The sequence below is a fragment of the Ictidomys tridecemlineatus genome, chromosome 6, assembly GCF_052094955.1.
Source record: "Ictidomys tridecemlineatus isolate mIctTri1 chromosome 6, mIctTri1.hap1, whole genome shotgun sequence".
NCBI lineage: Eukaryota > Metazoa > Chordata > Mammalia > Rodentia > Sciuridae > Ictidomys > Ictidomys tridecemlineatus.
In genome coordinates, this window is record NC_135482.1 from 164,468,778 (window position 1) to 164,484,066 (window position 15,289).

At 45.2% G+C, this 15,289-nt stretch overlaps 1 protein-coding gene across 3 annotated transcripts in view; it reads left to right on the forward strand.

The window, feature by feature from the left end:
• Fam124a (family with sequence similarity 124 member A) overlaps positions 1–15,023 on the forward strand; it is a 56,823-nt gene extending 41,800 nt beyond the window's left edge. For all 3 annotated transcript variants that reach the window (XM_078016058.1, XM_078016057.1, XM_078016059.1), the window contains one exon: positions 11,333–15,023. In XM_078016058.1, coding sequence (XP_077872184.1) covers positions 11,333–12,139 — 807 coding nt within the window. In that variant the 3' untranslated portion in view covers positions 12,140–15,023. The remainder of the gene's footprint in view (positions 1–11,332) is intronic.
• Positions 15,024–15,289: the final 266 nt, after the last annotated feature.

A 15,289-nucleotide genomic window follows, 5' to 3' on the forward strand; every position in this document is an offset into this window, starting at 1 on the left:
TGTAGACCCTCACCCTGAGTAATGGAAGGTTAATTTAATCCCAGCCATAACTAATCCAGGTCACCAAGTTTGTAGAAGTTCCAAGGACCTGATTACTGAACAAGGAGAGTTAAGGATCAGTGAGACAGTTCTGGGGGCCCATTCTAATTTACAGTGTTCCCAGAGAGATCCTCATACCCTGAGCTCCCTCATATTCTTTGGAAATGGGGATTTGGCCTCCTGAAGATCTTCTGCACCTCCAGGGTGGCCTAACCTGAAGTCGGGACCCCAGATTCAGATTTGTTCTCCAGGCTTCATGTCCACACTAGGTTAAACACATGTCCACACTAGGTTAAAATACTTCAGACAGATGGCCAAGTGACCACGTGTCAGGTTGTCACTGTCTCTGAAAATGTAAACCTGAGATAACTCACCATTTATAACATTCACATTACAAAGATACTCACATCCCACCCGTCCTTGGTGAAGATGCTTAGTTCATGGACATCACTGAACATGTGTTGAGTTGTCCCTTGTCTTTGGGTCCTCCTGTTTGTGCATCTGTGTCTTGAAGAGTAGTCACTTCAAAAATGGTTTTCTAAAACTATTTTTTACTTAATGTTTTTACTTGCTTTTTACCACCCTAGAAAGCCCACACAGAATTCTTAGCCAGGAGAGAACATCAGAACATAATGAGGACTGTTGCTTTGTGAATAACCGTGAAAGTGGGTTCCTGACAGATTCCTGGCATGCTTCTTATTAACCTGGGACACTCTGAGTTGCTGGCCTAAATTCTGTGTACTGAGTAGAGGCATTGTCATTAGAGACCAGTCTCCACACTCAACACCTTCCCCCAGTTGAGAAGGTTTATGGAAGAGATTAGGTCTGTCTTTACTGTTTAGAATCTACAATGGCAATGACGTCCCTGTTTTCTGAGTAAGGCTGGAGGGAGCTTTTGTTCAGCCTGGGCCTTTGTTCCATGGGCAGTCAGTTGATCTCTTCTGATGCAGGCAGCCTTGTGTTTCTGGCTTACACATTACAAATGTATTCAATCATTCTCCGTTTTAAGTGAGTTAACAGATAATACTGCAAGTACAAGCTTCTAGAAGCCACAGAAATGGTCAGAACTGATGAGGATTCAAGGCTAAAAAGCAAGTTTTGTTATGGAAACACATTTGCAGATAAGAACAAAGTAAAAAAAAAAAAAAAGTTATTGAGAGGGAAACACCACAGTGGAAATTCATTCTCTGGAATTTCCATTATCTGTATCATTTTCCAGACAGAGGTTAATTGGGAAGACAAGGTCAGTATACTTTAGCCAAAATAATTGTATAAACAGAGGGAAGAAAGTAAATGAATTAACATAGTAGGGGCAAGACAAATATTTCTATGTGCTGGCTTTGCCTCTCTCAAATTACACAAGGCATAGTTTTCTGAGTCTTCAGTCTTCCAGAAGCACACATTTGTAGAGCTGGAAGATTGTAAGAGAAGTTCTGAAGAATATGCAGTCATTCAAAACATCCTAATTTCAGTGGCCATAAAAACAGGGATAGACCCTGGAATCAAAAGGTAAGGAGAGAGGCTAGGCCTAAGGAAAAATCAGAAAGTTGGCCCAAAGCAGAAGTCCCTGTTCTGTCCCGACATTAAACTTGACCTGCCTGGGACCCACCCAGAGGTTTGGTTTCGGTTGCTCTGGAGTGGAGTACTTTTTCATAGCTTTCCAGATGATTCTTGGGTGCAAACAGGATTGCAAGATACTGGCTCGTGTCACAGAGTATTTCTGCTCTCATTTCTGTTCCTGTTTGTGTGTTTTCATGACCACCTCAGTCCTGAGCTCTCTTTGCCAGTGTCTTTTCTGGCAAATACATGTATATTCACGGATTCAAAAAAGGATGGGAGTTGTTCACAACTGAGGGTAGGGAGGGGACCGAGATGACCAGATGTCACGAAAGCATTGATATAAACTTTAAGGCCAGGGATAGATTTTGAAGCTGTTTCAGTGGACCTTCCTTCTTGTTGGTACCTGAGTTTTGAGTATGAATCCTCTTCTGATAGGGTCAGCTGGATCAGCCTTTCAGTAGTACTACCTTTGAGTTTTGATGACCCTTTTTGACAGCTCAGTTGTCCCTGAATTAGTGGTTGGAGTCTAGGCCAAAAAATCAAAAATATGTAAGTGTCCCACACTTTGGATTCAGAGAAGCTCACCCACCAGACCAGCCTCCTCCTTCTCAAAGGCAGGCAGGGTGGCCCAGTTCAGTAGAACCAGACCTCCTTCCAGTTCCATGTGAGGTCCTGGGGGCATGTGAGAATAGTAGGGTGTTTGGGGAAGTGCATGTCTCCCCTGGTCCCTAGATCAGAAGAGGTCCTACTTTGGGAATCATTGTGCTACCACTCGCTCAGCCTTCTCCCGGACTGCTTGAAGAATACCTGCTCTAGCAAGAGATTGAGGAAGTCCCCTCAGGAAGAATTGGCAGGCTAGTGGCTACCATGTGTGCAGATACTGAACACTTCCATCATTGCCTAGAGTTCTTTTAACTGCTTTGTTGGAAGAAATAAGACTCAAGGGTAAAGGAGAACCTTTTTATCCTCCAGTAGAAGTTTCACAGAACTACTTTGTTTTTAAAACTGTCTATGTATCATAAAGTATTGTATTATGTATTATCAGTTTATAAACTGATACTTTCTTCCTGCACCCCTGTGAGTCACAGCATGGCCCAGACTCCATGCACCAGGACTAGTGTTGCCAAGGAGATGACTAAACTGAACATAAGATGGGCCAGGGGATGCAGTATTGGTGCATAGGCGAGGGCATAGTGAAATTGTAACATTAGCTTAAAAGCTTGTATAAAAACAGTTGACAGGAGTTAACAAAGTCCACAGGTCAAATCTGGCCTACCACCTATTTTTTCAATAAAGTTTTATTGAATACACACACACACACACACACACACACACACACACACACACACCAATGGAATCAGCCAGATTGCCACATATTTTGTAATAAAGTTTTGGATGGCGCACACACACACACACACACACACACACATACAGCAGTTGAACCCCCAGATCAGCCACCTCTTCCTCATTTCATCAGATGGTGGAATGAGCCTCATTCTCTGTAAAAATGGACCAGCCAATCTAGACCTAAGAACACCAAGCACAGTCGAGGGGAGGAGCGCTTTGCTGAGCCCAGGAGGAAGAAGTGCAATTCAGCATCACACTTCTGGGATCGCCGTGCTCCCTGCAGCCCAGCCTTCTCCATGGCTGGTTTTGAGAGCACCTGCCCTGGCAAGAGATTAAGGGAGTCCCCTCAAGAAGACCTGGCAGGCTAGTGGCTACCATATGTGCAGATTCTGAACACTTGCCCAGAGTTCTCTCAATTGCACTGCTCCAAGAAATAAGTCTCAGGAGTAAGGGTAGAAACTTTTTTATCCCCCAGTAGAAGTTTCATAGAACTATTTGGTTTTTTAAACTCTGTTTATATATCCATTTATAAAAATAAAATTTAAAAAATAATAGGAGGCATTCCCATAGAACTTTGACCCTTATGCAAGGGCATCCTGTCTCCGTAACACAAAAGGTTAGCAGTGATTCGCATTCTGGGGAGTCTTCACCTTTCTCCCTCCCGGGGACACATCTGGAGGCACTTTTTTGGTTGTGGCATCCTGGAGGCAGGGCCCTACTGGTAACTAGTGGGAGTGGGCAGAGGCGGGAAGCTGAACATCTTCACAGGACAGCCCTCCACAGCAAAGAACTCTCCAGCCTACAATGTCAGTTGTGCTGGGCGAGAGAAACCTTGGGTTAAACTGAATCTCTAAGATTCCAACCAAGCTCCCAGATAGATATTTGTGTAAGTTTTTCAACTTAAAAAAAAAAAAAAGAATCCTTTGGCCTGGAATATAATAATTAGCTGAAGTTCAATCCCACAAGCTAGCATTATGCTCACTGAAATAGCAACCAAAATTATGAAGAAGACGTTACCTAGAATATTCACACCCAAAATACCCTTTTCTTTTTTTAAAATATTTTTAGTTGTAGATGGACACCGTATCTTTCTTTATTTCTTTATGTGGTGTTTGAACCCAGTGCCTCACACATGTTAGGCAGGCACTCTACCACTGAGCCACAGCCACAGCCCCTTTCTCTTGATTATTGTTCAGATAAAGAGATTTTGACCGGAGTTATTACTTATCATTTCAGGCATCTGTTTCTAGGATCTGGTCATTGAACTGTGTCAAAGAATATTTCTTTTGAAATTTCTTAAAATCAGTAATACTTAATGAAATTCTCATGATCTTTTGTTTATATAAAAATCGGCGCTGTCTAGTCCTGTGTGTTATAGCCAGTGGGCAGCGTAAATCACAAATCATAGGGACAAAATGCAGAGGAAAATGCAGACCTCACACAAAGAAAAAGACTTACATCTGGGCACGTTTCTTTCTCAAATCTTCTCTTCCTGTTTGACAGATTCTGTCATTAGATCTGTTGGCTGCAGACACCATGCTCGGACATGACCTTGATTTTCTCTGTTGTTCCTCTTCAGTGGGCGGCTTTTTACTATACTGTGTATCAGATCGATAGCCTGGTTGGCTCCTGCTCTTCTAAGTGCCCAGTCCCTTTCTACTTAGTATCTCCTGTGAACTTGCCACACATTTTCCCTAAGAGCCATGCCTGATATTAAACAAAGTGGGTCCTGAGCACCCCCCAGGTATTTCTTAACTAGAAAATTTTCTCTTTATTATTAGATATTGATATAGTTCAGAATACCACAGTGTTCAGGACGTTTTTTTCCTATCGAAATCAAAAACCTGTGGTGCTTATGATTTATGATGTGTATGTATACATTTACACTTTATACCTTAAAATTCCCTTGTTAACAAGCACCTTTAGAAGCCTTATTTTTTTAGAAGCCATATATTTTATTATAATGTGTCTTTTATGTGATCTTTAATTCATTTGGCAGGAATTTATTCAGTACCTGTTATGTGTAAATATGAATATTTATTTGTTTTAACACATTTAATTGCAGGTACCAGAGGTCAATTAACCCAGCTTCTAAAACCCTCAGAACACTAAATGAAGGGTTGTTTTTTTTTAATTTAGTTTTAGTTGTAGATGGACACAATACCCTTATTTAATTTATTTTTTTTGAACGTGGTGTTGAGGTTTTGATCCAGTGCCTCACTTGTGCTAGCCAAGTGCTCTCCACTAAGCTACAGCCCCAGCCCTCAATGAAGTTCTCACAATTAACCCAGTTCCTCCAAATCCATAAATGTACATTTCTGGAAAATGTCTTGTTTATTTATTGTAGGTGATTTGTAAGCTCAGATTCAAAAGAGAACGACAGAGACTTAAGAAATAATGACTAAATTTTTTGTAGCGGTATATTTCTCTGTCCTCCACGTGAATCCAGAGACCTCAGGATCCAGGCACTTTTCCCCTCAGTCCTTCACCCTTAGCCCAGCTGGGCTACTAGATGGTGTAGCAAAGAGTTCTTAAAACAGCTCCACAAGTGCCAGCCTTGAAAGGAAGAAAAGGCAGATTACTTCATTAAGTTCACCAAAAGAAACCAATAAGAGAAGAAAAAGGTAAGCTACAGACTGGACGATTGTATTTGCATTGCATACAGTTAAGAGGTATTGAATTCAGAATACGTATAAAGAGCAGGTACTTCTCCAAAGAGGGTATTCAGCAGATGGCCAAGAATCATAGAAACATGCTCCTTGTCATCAGTCATTAGGGAAATGCAAATTAAGACCATGATTAAAAAAAATTACCTACCAGAATGGCTAAAATCAGAAAGAATGACAATACCAAATCTTGGTGAGAGTGTGGAACAACTGAAATGCTTACCAGTTCTGGGCAGAATTATATGTTGATATCATTGGTTTGGAAGTGGCGTTTTTTTGTTTGTTTTGGTGGTTCTGGGGATTGAACCCAGTGGTGCTCTACCACTGACCTACATCCCCAACACTTTTTATTTTTTTAATTTGAGGCAAGATCTCACCAAGTGGCAGAGTCTGGCCTCAAATGGGCAATCCTCCTGTCTCAGCCTCCCAAATTGCTGAGATTGCAAGTGCAAACCATCATGCCTGGCCTGCAAGTATTTGAAAGCATCTATCTATTAAAGCTAAAAGTATGCTCACTCTATGCCTAGAAGTTCCACTTTTTGGTATGCTCCCAAGAGGAAGAAGTGCATATTTACATCTCCAAAAGAGGGGGTGTAGACAAATAAAACTCCACAATATCACCTTGCACTTTGTCTCAAAAGATGGGCAGATGTTCTGTTCCCTGAAGTTTACCTTAAAGGAAAACCTCTAAATCCTCCTCCTCTCTTGCTGCTGACCATTCAAAACAACCACAAAGGCTTCTTTCTTGAACAGTTTCCTCAGCAAAGTGAAAGGAGAGGCGAAATAACGATGCTTTTCTTTAAAGCAAAAAATCTGATTTCTCATGTGAACCCATTGACCAAATTCCTAGAGACGGCCCCTGATTGTTATCATCCCTTTGGGTTAAAGGTCCACTGCTGGCTCGTTAGACATCAGACAGTGCCACCAGTCATATTTCTGCCAAGGACAGAACAGGAAATGGCCTTAGAAAGAGGAGGGGTGAGGCAGAAGGAGAACCCCTTGACCTTGAACAAGCCATGAGACACTGCCAGGGCTCCTGGAGGAGAGGCAGAATCACCTTTACCAGGAATAGGAGAAGAAATGGTTCTGCCCATGTGCCAAGGAGTGAGCCTCTTGACATCAGGACCCTTGGGAAAGATGCTTTGGCTAAGTGGGCCCCTGCAGACCCCGTCACATCCCCAGCCTCAAACTACCGGTGCTCAAAGTTGCAGGGAAAGTTCAAGGACCTACGCTGAATCCCAATTTTCTAGTGATGTAAGGAACATAATGAGATCTTCCTGGCTGGTTGCCCTAAGCAGATTAATTTTTTGTAATGCTATCCTTTTGTTTTGAGAAAGTTCCTTAAATAGCAATGAAGACAACTTCTGGCTTCCAGTGAGGCGGCTAGGCCAACATCGCAGCCATTGCCATTGCCCCTGGGAGGAGCTCAGGAGGGCAGCCCCTGGAAGCCATGTTGTCACCACGAGGGGACCCGAGGAGGTCTCTCCAGAGGCAGAGAAAACCTGTTCTCAGAACTGCAGGTTCTTAAACATGTCACAGAAATAAACTTAAGGACATGTCCTATTTTAGCAAAGAGAGAATGCTTCATCAGACAGCAAGAGGTAACCATAAGTGTTCTTGGGGCACAATGCCTGCTATCTCAAGAGCAGGACACGGCACCCAGGCTTGAAATCTGAGTGTTTATTAGGGTACGTAATTAGCTGGAATGTGTCTGATCCACAGGGCCTGGGCTTTCCTGGGGATTGGGAAATATTAAGCAAGATGGCATTTCCCCATTAGGGGGTCTGGTCTGGCATGTAGGTGGCAGGTCCCAACGTCTCTGGCCATCCGGGAGTGGTCTCTTGGTTGTGGATCTGGTGACTGAGCCAGAGGATCATGGTCCAATCGACTGTTAGCCCCTAGCTTCACTAGGTTAATAGTCTCTTTCTATCCCTTTGGGCTCCTTGGTCCAGTTCATGAATTGTACACAAGCCTCCATTCCATGTTCCATCTGGGGCATTTCTCCTTTACAAACTCAGTGTTCTCTCCATATTCCTAAATCTCTCTCAGTGTGAGGAGGACCAGGTTCTGGTTTCACTGTGGAAGGGTCCACTGGGGGAGAGTCTCTGGAAACACCTGCTGTGATTCATTCTCAGCCTCTAGTGTCTCAGCTGAAGCAAACAAGAGGCAGGAAACAAAGCCACTGCCAGGAGATGGCATCTAAAGAAGCCCCATCCTTCCCACACGCCAGTTATCTCGGGGTCAGAGAAGACCACACTGGCAGAAGCTGACACCCCGCTGCCACTGGACAGAGCCAGGGAATACCCCCCGGGCAGCTCCAGGCAAATCCAGCAGGTGCATCAGCCCTGAACCTAGATGGGGGTGGGGGAGGGAGGCTCTGAGTCTCCCTCCCTAGAGCTGCTGCCCCAGAATGCCCACCATTATCCACAGCATGGTGCCAGCCCCAAATTCCACCCACCCAGCAAGCACCTCCACAGTGCATGTGGGCATTCCCCGGTGACAAAGACCAGGGGCCACCTCTCTTCCAAGCAGTAGAATATAGGTTCCTCTGGACGCCTGTCTCCATCATGCAGTAAAAAACAGACAGGGGACAGATGGGTTTCTGTTAAACGATCATACAAATACCACAGGTATTTGTCCTCTTCCAGTCGTGCCTGATTTTTAAGCCACTGTGCTTGGCAGTGGAAAGATTTACGAGCTGATATCGTGGCCAGGCTGCTGTCCCTTGGAGGAGCTCAGGAGGGCAGCCCCCAAGAGCTGGAAGCCACGTTGTCACCGAGAAGGGGCCTGAAGAGGTCTCTCCAGAGGCAGAGCAGACCTCTACTCAGAGCTTTCAGAGTCTTGAACACGTCAAAGCAAAGAATTGAAGGTCATGTCAGGTTTTAGCAAAGAGAGAAACAGCATTATTAGACACCAAAAGGTAAAGGTTCCCTAGCATGGGAAACTTGACCTTTTAGGTTTCGAGAAGCAATAATACCCAGAGAGGCTTCCTTTTTCATGAAGATTCAGACTGCTAGCATCCTCACCAAGAGCATGATCTCTAATAAGACTAAAGATGGAAGTCACAAGGTGGCACATATTTATGGATTAGAAAATGACACTGGGAGCCCAGGAGAGTTGATCTTTGGGAAAAATAAAACAGACATTTTAGTTAATAAACATTGCTCCCTCCTCTGCCTCAGAAGCCGCCTCTATCCACAAGGACTTCCTTGTCTCCACAACTTCACTCTTTATTTTCTCTTATTCAGCCAGACTTTATGATGGAGGAAATTGGTTTGTCTCTCTAAGAGCCACCCAGATGTGACACCTCTCAGGCACACCTGGGCCTGCTGGGGCTGCTTCTTACTTACTCTGTTACAAAGAAGCGACTCTCCATTTTATGCTTAAGCTCCTGTTGTGTGCCCACCACTGGGCAAAGTGTGTGCTGAGCAGGGTCTCCCTTGCAGAGCCCAGAGCCTTGCAGAGAAGACAGAGCATTAAAGGGAGCAGGACAGTACCATCCCAGGGCTGGACTGGGAGTCTCAGGGACAATAGAGCACAAAGTGACCAGCTCTGGTCATACCCTAGCAGGACCCATCTCTGCCCAAACCTTCCCATCACTTATTCAGTGAGGCTCCCAGGCCCAGGAAGTCTGGAACTGCTCCAAATTGAAGTTGCATGGTGACCATACCTGTGGGGTGAGAAGACGCACACCTTGCCTAGTACCTGCCCTCAAAGCATTTTGCGTCATCTTACTTAAGAATCCATGATTCACACTCTCAGAAATCTTAATTCCCTTTGTGTTTTACCTCTTAAACTGCCCTTAGTAGAATGACTTGGGAATTTCAATATGCCAAGCAGAGCCTGAAAGGAGGGGTGAGTATCACCAAGATATGGGGACCAAAACACAAAAATACAAACAGTGCAGAGACTGAGGATTGCAGAGAGGATCGGGAGAGCCAGGCAGAGAATTCATAGCACTTACTGAACATCTGATTCCACAATGGAGAAGAACCTTATGCAAACAACTGCAAATGTGGCTTTTTTGTCTAAGAAACCAAAGACATCTGCATGCCTTCTAAGTAGTGCTCCTGTTTCCACTAGTATCTCTATCCAGCCCATTCTCCTCCACCCAGCTGTGTGCCACCATCTTGCTATAAAGCCTTGAGGATTTGAAGTGCAGGTTTCTTGTATTTGCATGTGATCCGGGATCCATACGGTTCAAGAGTCATGACTGACTCCTCTTGCTTCTTTGGAGTCCCCTCTTTCTCTGGCTCATGCCCCCAGCCCCTGATCAGTGCTTCTAGGCCTAAGCACCCTTCAAGTACTGTACACACCACTTTTCATGGACTCCAACCAGACCAAACTGTTGCTGCCTCAACAGGCCCCTCATTTACCTGCCAACCCCCAGCCTCAGCTGCGTTGGCTTCTCTCCCCGGTACGCACCTTCTCTACTCATGCCATCCTTTAGAAGAACTGCTGCCCACCTTCGAAGACTCACCTGCAAGGCCACCTCTGCTGGGTGGGTTTGGTCTCCCCCTCAGTGCCCCTTATGGTGTCTGTCATCACATTCTGTAGTCTCAACTATGTCTTTTTGTCTTTGACCCTTTCAAACAAGTATGCATTTCATGTGGTCAAAAATAGAATGTTTCTTGTTGTATTTTCTCCTCCTTTACCTGTAGCAGAGCTAAATTTCCTCCATGAGAAAACCAGGTTCCTGTGAAGGCCGTGATCTCAGTCTGCTGAATATTCACTAGAAGGAAATAGCCCTTCTAGAAAACTGCAGTCAGAACTCTTTTGTTACTCGAGGGATTCATAAATCAGATGGTTCTATACTAAATAAAGCCAGACCTTCTGTCCTCCAACCCATTATTTAATTGAAATCTGCATCATGAGGTTGGCTGTAGGCTTGGACACAGACCAGAGGGGGAAATTTCAGAGAAGCAGAGCAGGTGGAAATGTGCCCTAGAAGAGAGGTGCCCAGTTCTGTGCAGCAAAAGCAGGTTCCTATGAGCTGCAGTGCAGGCAGGGGGAGGGCTGTATGCCACAGGAGGGAGGGGTGAGGTATTCGCCCAACTGAACATTCTCAGGATTCATCAGCAGTTAGCAATTCTCCTAACTTGTACCTACGTTCTGGAAGAAAAAAATATAGGGAGGAATTATTTATTTCCTAACAGCTAGTAAATAAATGCCAATCTATCTCCTGATAGCGCCTCACTCATGGCAGAGTGACTGTCCTGAACCATGAGCCACCCCTCCCATTGTGTCCTAGAATCCAGTCCCATGTCAATGTAATCTGTGCACATCCCATCCTGATCACTTCCAGATGGTGTTACAGGGCAGAACTTTGGTCAGATGCTTTGGTCAGAGAGAAGCATGAGCCCTGCATACACTCTTTCTGCATTTCGTGGTAATTCTTATCTTCATTCCCACGCACCACCTGGCCCTTATTCTTTTTGCTAGTTTGTTGGGCACTTCACATGAATCCTTTAAGGGGTATTATTTCCTATTTTGAAGAGGACTAGCTGCATCTAGTGGCTGCAGGGGTCTGCCTGAGGCTCCTCCAAGCTCTGCTGCCTTAGCCTTTGCTTCCAAATCTGGAGAACAAAAGTTCTGGTAATTCTGTATTGCAGAGACATCGCTGGAAGTTTCCAATGATTAGACATTGTGTTTCATGCTGCATTTCACCGAGCATCCCTGTCTTGACTAACAAGGTGTGCTCTCTGCCCCTCCCCCCACAGGCACACAAGGTGTACAAGAAGTTCCCCAAACCCAGCAGAGCACACTGCTCCTCCGAGAAGAAAGCTCACTCCACTCCTTCACCAAGCGCCACTGTACCAAGCCATACATCAAGTGGCAGCCAACCGTCCCTGCACAACGACCGTTTCCTGGGGCCTGGCCAGACAGGCCTGCCTAGTGGGCACCAGCAAGAATTTGCCAGACAAACCAGCAGCACCCCCAGCGCCCCCTGGTCTTTCCAGAGGAGCAAATCCTTGTTTTGTTTGCCCACCGGAGGCCCCTCCCCAGCCTCCTCAGCTGAACCACAGTGGTTTTCAAACACAGATCCGCCAGAGCACAGGGTATCGAACTGTAGGCATAGCTACCTCCTCTCCATCGATGACTTAGAGGGTGCCCAGGAGACAGATGTGGACACAGGCCTGCGACTCTCTTCCTCTGACCTGTCCGTGGTCTCTGCGTATTCTGCACCCAGTAGGTTCTGCAGCACTGCAGAAACCTGCCTTCCCTCTGAAAAATGCAGCAACCGTTGGTCAACATGGAAGGGGCCCCGAGAAGGACCGCTGCCTGCTGTCAGTGGGGTGACCACAGAGGCCTCCTGGACTTCCCTCCCCTTCTTTACCAAAAGGTCTGCCAGATGCTCAGTGAAAACTGTCTCTGCTCCCTCGGCTTCTAGTGCCTCCTCACTCACAGAGCCATCCCCAAAGGCCTCTTGGGATGCTCCCAAAGCCACACAGACTGGCCAAGGTGCGTTACCACCCCCAGAGTTGGCTGGTCCTGGGGACAACGACATAGAGGAGTTCTACATCTGAACGTTTCTTGTTTTCCAAATACAAATGCCGACACCAAGACTCAGGTCCCCCCCAGCCCTCTGCTCTCTGTATACACCAGTGTTTCAGGCCTGCACCCCAGGTCAGCCTGGAACGTCATCATCCATCTCAGGGGGATCATAAGCACATTTGCCGTGCCACTTGTTTATAGCCGAGAGGTGGTGCATTTCTAGGGACTCAGTGAAAAAATAGAGACATTTTTTATGCAAATAAATTCTCAACCCACTTCAGTCACAAAATATATTTTTTGATTACGCAGTTTGATACATGGTTTAGTGCCCTTATACAATTTAAATGCTTCATATAATTATTTGAAATGAAAGGAAAACCTAGTCAGCCAGAGTCGATCTGGCAATTTTTTATGCTGTGAAAGAAAAACAATTAAAGCCAAAATGTTGAATGTGGGAAAGATACTAAGGACTTACATGAAAGATCATTTCACAGTAAGAGAATACACACCTTATTGGGTTCTCCAGTTATTTACACTGCCAGGGAACAGTGGCCCTGATTATTTTGGACAAGTCAATAAGACAGCTATGAACATCTATCAGACTGCAGAACGCCTCACTTTGAAGTCAGGCAACAGCTGAAAATCTGGATTTATGCAAAAGTGGCTAATGCGTTTTGTTAGAATTTAGCATGATTAATGGACTCTTGGTGCATTTAAAATGTGGTTTGTGTTCCAAAAACCTAGATCCGTGTATACCTTTTCAATAGCACGTTCACAGTAATGAATGAGGGGCCGCAGAAGACAACACTCTGGGTGGATTTGGATCATTAAGGAGGACTTGTTCCTTAACTTTAAAGAATAAGAGGATATTAGGTATAATGGGCTGACTAGTCTTCTACTTAAAAAGCACAATCTAAGGGCTACATATATGTCTTTATATAAATAACAGGAGCCACATTTTACACTGCGTTCTGCAGTAAGCACTTGTGGCCACACATTCTGTGTTTTTCATTTTTAACTAATTTGGAACACTTTAGCTGGCATTATGATTGCACAGATGCACAAAATGCCCCTCTCCCTCAAATGGGAAACTATACAAAATGATGTCCTGAACAAACACTGGTGCACCGATAGCCTTTGGTAAGTGCAGGAGACCCTCAATTAAAGCTGGCGCTGTCGCCCGACCTTGGCTTTTCCTGTCCGATGTGTGCTCCTGTCACAGTGTGAATGGTATTTAAATCCCCCCCGTGAGGGTATGTTTACAGTTCCAAACCTCAGCAATGCCAAGTGCCGGCATCCTGGGCCACGCCAAGCTGTCCCTGGATGCTGTTTATCTTTGGGGAAGAAGAACATGGATCTGCATTGTTCACTTCCCAGCCGGGTGCTCCTTGCCTAAATTACTCATGGCACCGTTTTCATCTCCCTGGAAGTACCCAGATACCATTCGGATACAGCCTCAGAATCCTTCCCAAAACGCGGCTTCCAGGCAGCCATTACCAGCCATCAGACCGAGTCACAGCCTCAGGCCTGCCGTCCTCCTAACAAGAGCCTTAGATCCTGCCTCAGACCTCCAAGACTTCCCAGGTCTCCGACTTGTAATATTCTACTCCAGTGTAAATAACAAAAATGTAGTCTCTTTGAATTGTGGACCAAGAATAAGCAAACTTTTCTGATAAAGGGCTAGATCGTAAATATTTTAAACTTTGTCAGATTTTAAACTTTTCAGTCTCTGTTGCACCTGCTGCCATTGTAACATGAAAAATAAAATGTAAATGAACTTGAGTGGCTGAGTTGCAATAAAACTTTATTTACATCCCAGTGGCTCCGGGGGCTAAGGCAAGAGGATGACAAGTTCAAAGCCAGCTGCGGCAACTTAGCAAGGCCCCAAGCAACTCAGGGAGACCCTGTCTCTAAATAAAATACAAAGAAAGGGCTGGGGATGTGGCTCAGTGGTTAAGCCCCTCTGGGTTCAATCCCTAGATCCAAACAACAACAACAATAAAAAAAAAACCTTTATTTACAAGGATAGGTGGTAGGTCAGATTTGACTCAACGGTGGTAGCTGGCCAACCCCTGAGCTAGTCTCCTACCTACAGTTGATTGAAGATTCTAGCTACAGTCAACAGCAAGAACCTAAGTCTTCATCCACTGCTTCTGGTGGTTGTAACAGCAAGAAAATGAACTACTTGGGTCAAGCCAATGATTATAGAACCACCGGATGTAGAACAATAGGGGCTTCTTCCTGCACAGCCAGTTTCTAGAAAACTACTCCCAGTCTATCTCCTGCCTGGAAATATGACGTGAAGTCCGCAGCTGATGGTGAAAAGCAGTACACTAACATCAGATGGCAGAGAAAAGATAACTTAGAGACAATGACATCTCCTCCAGTGAATGGGGAGCAAGCTCCTCGTAGCAAAAGTTAACGAGACAAAAAGAAGCGGACCAGCTGTCCAGTGATGGCTCCCATCTTCATCTTTAGTGGCTCCCCCATTTTAATACACCGGTTGTCCCACTGGGGTTACAGAGCTCAACCCCATGCTATCTGGCCCCACCCTTTCTCAGTGACCCACCCTCCTCATGGTCCAGTCTACCAAACTGAGTAACCCCCAAAGATGTCCAAGACACCATTTGCAAATGCCCCGTGACACAAGGAGAGAAGGGAAGGGAAGACAAGCCCACTACAGACTCCACGCACACCTGCCTATGCTGTACTCGGGAAGTGTCAGTCACTCTGAAGAGTGACAGGCACACATTTAAAAAATGGAAGATTGTGGCTTCCATTTCTAGCTGTACCACCATCATTTTCCCCATCCAAGAGCACTCCTGACACCACTGAATCCTTACTCTTGGAGTACTATCCCTGTAATAGAGGCTGGCATACTATAGATGTGCAGTAAATGTGTTCAATTAAAAAACATTGAGGTTGTCTAGTAAGTTATTTCTGTCCTAAACGAGGCTCTGTGATGTAGAAAGTCTCCGTTTCAGCCCTAGCTTTATGCCGCTTGCTGGAACCCAGTCTCTTCTTGGCCTTGAACTTCTCTCCAGCGTATCCAGGAAATCCAGGTTGGTGAGTGCCCTGGTCAAGTTCACATCCCATCCTTCATTTGCCTCTTTTCCAAGTTACTTCTCAGGGTCCCACATGAGCCTACACGAAGTGCCGCCCAGTATCTTCTCTAAAGGTCA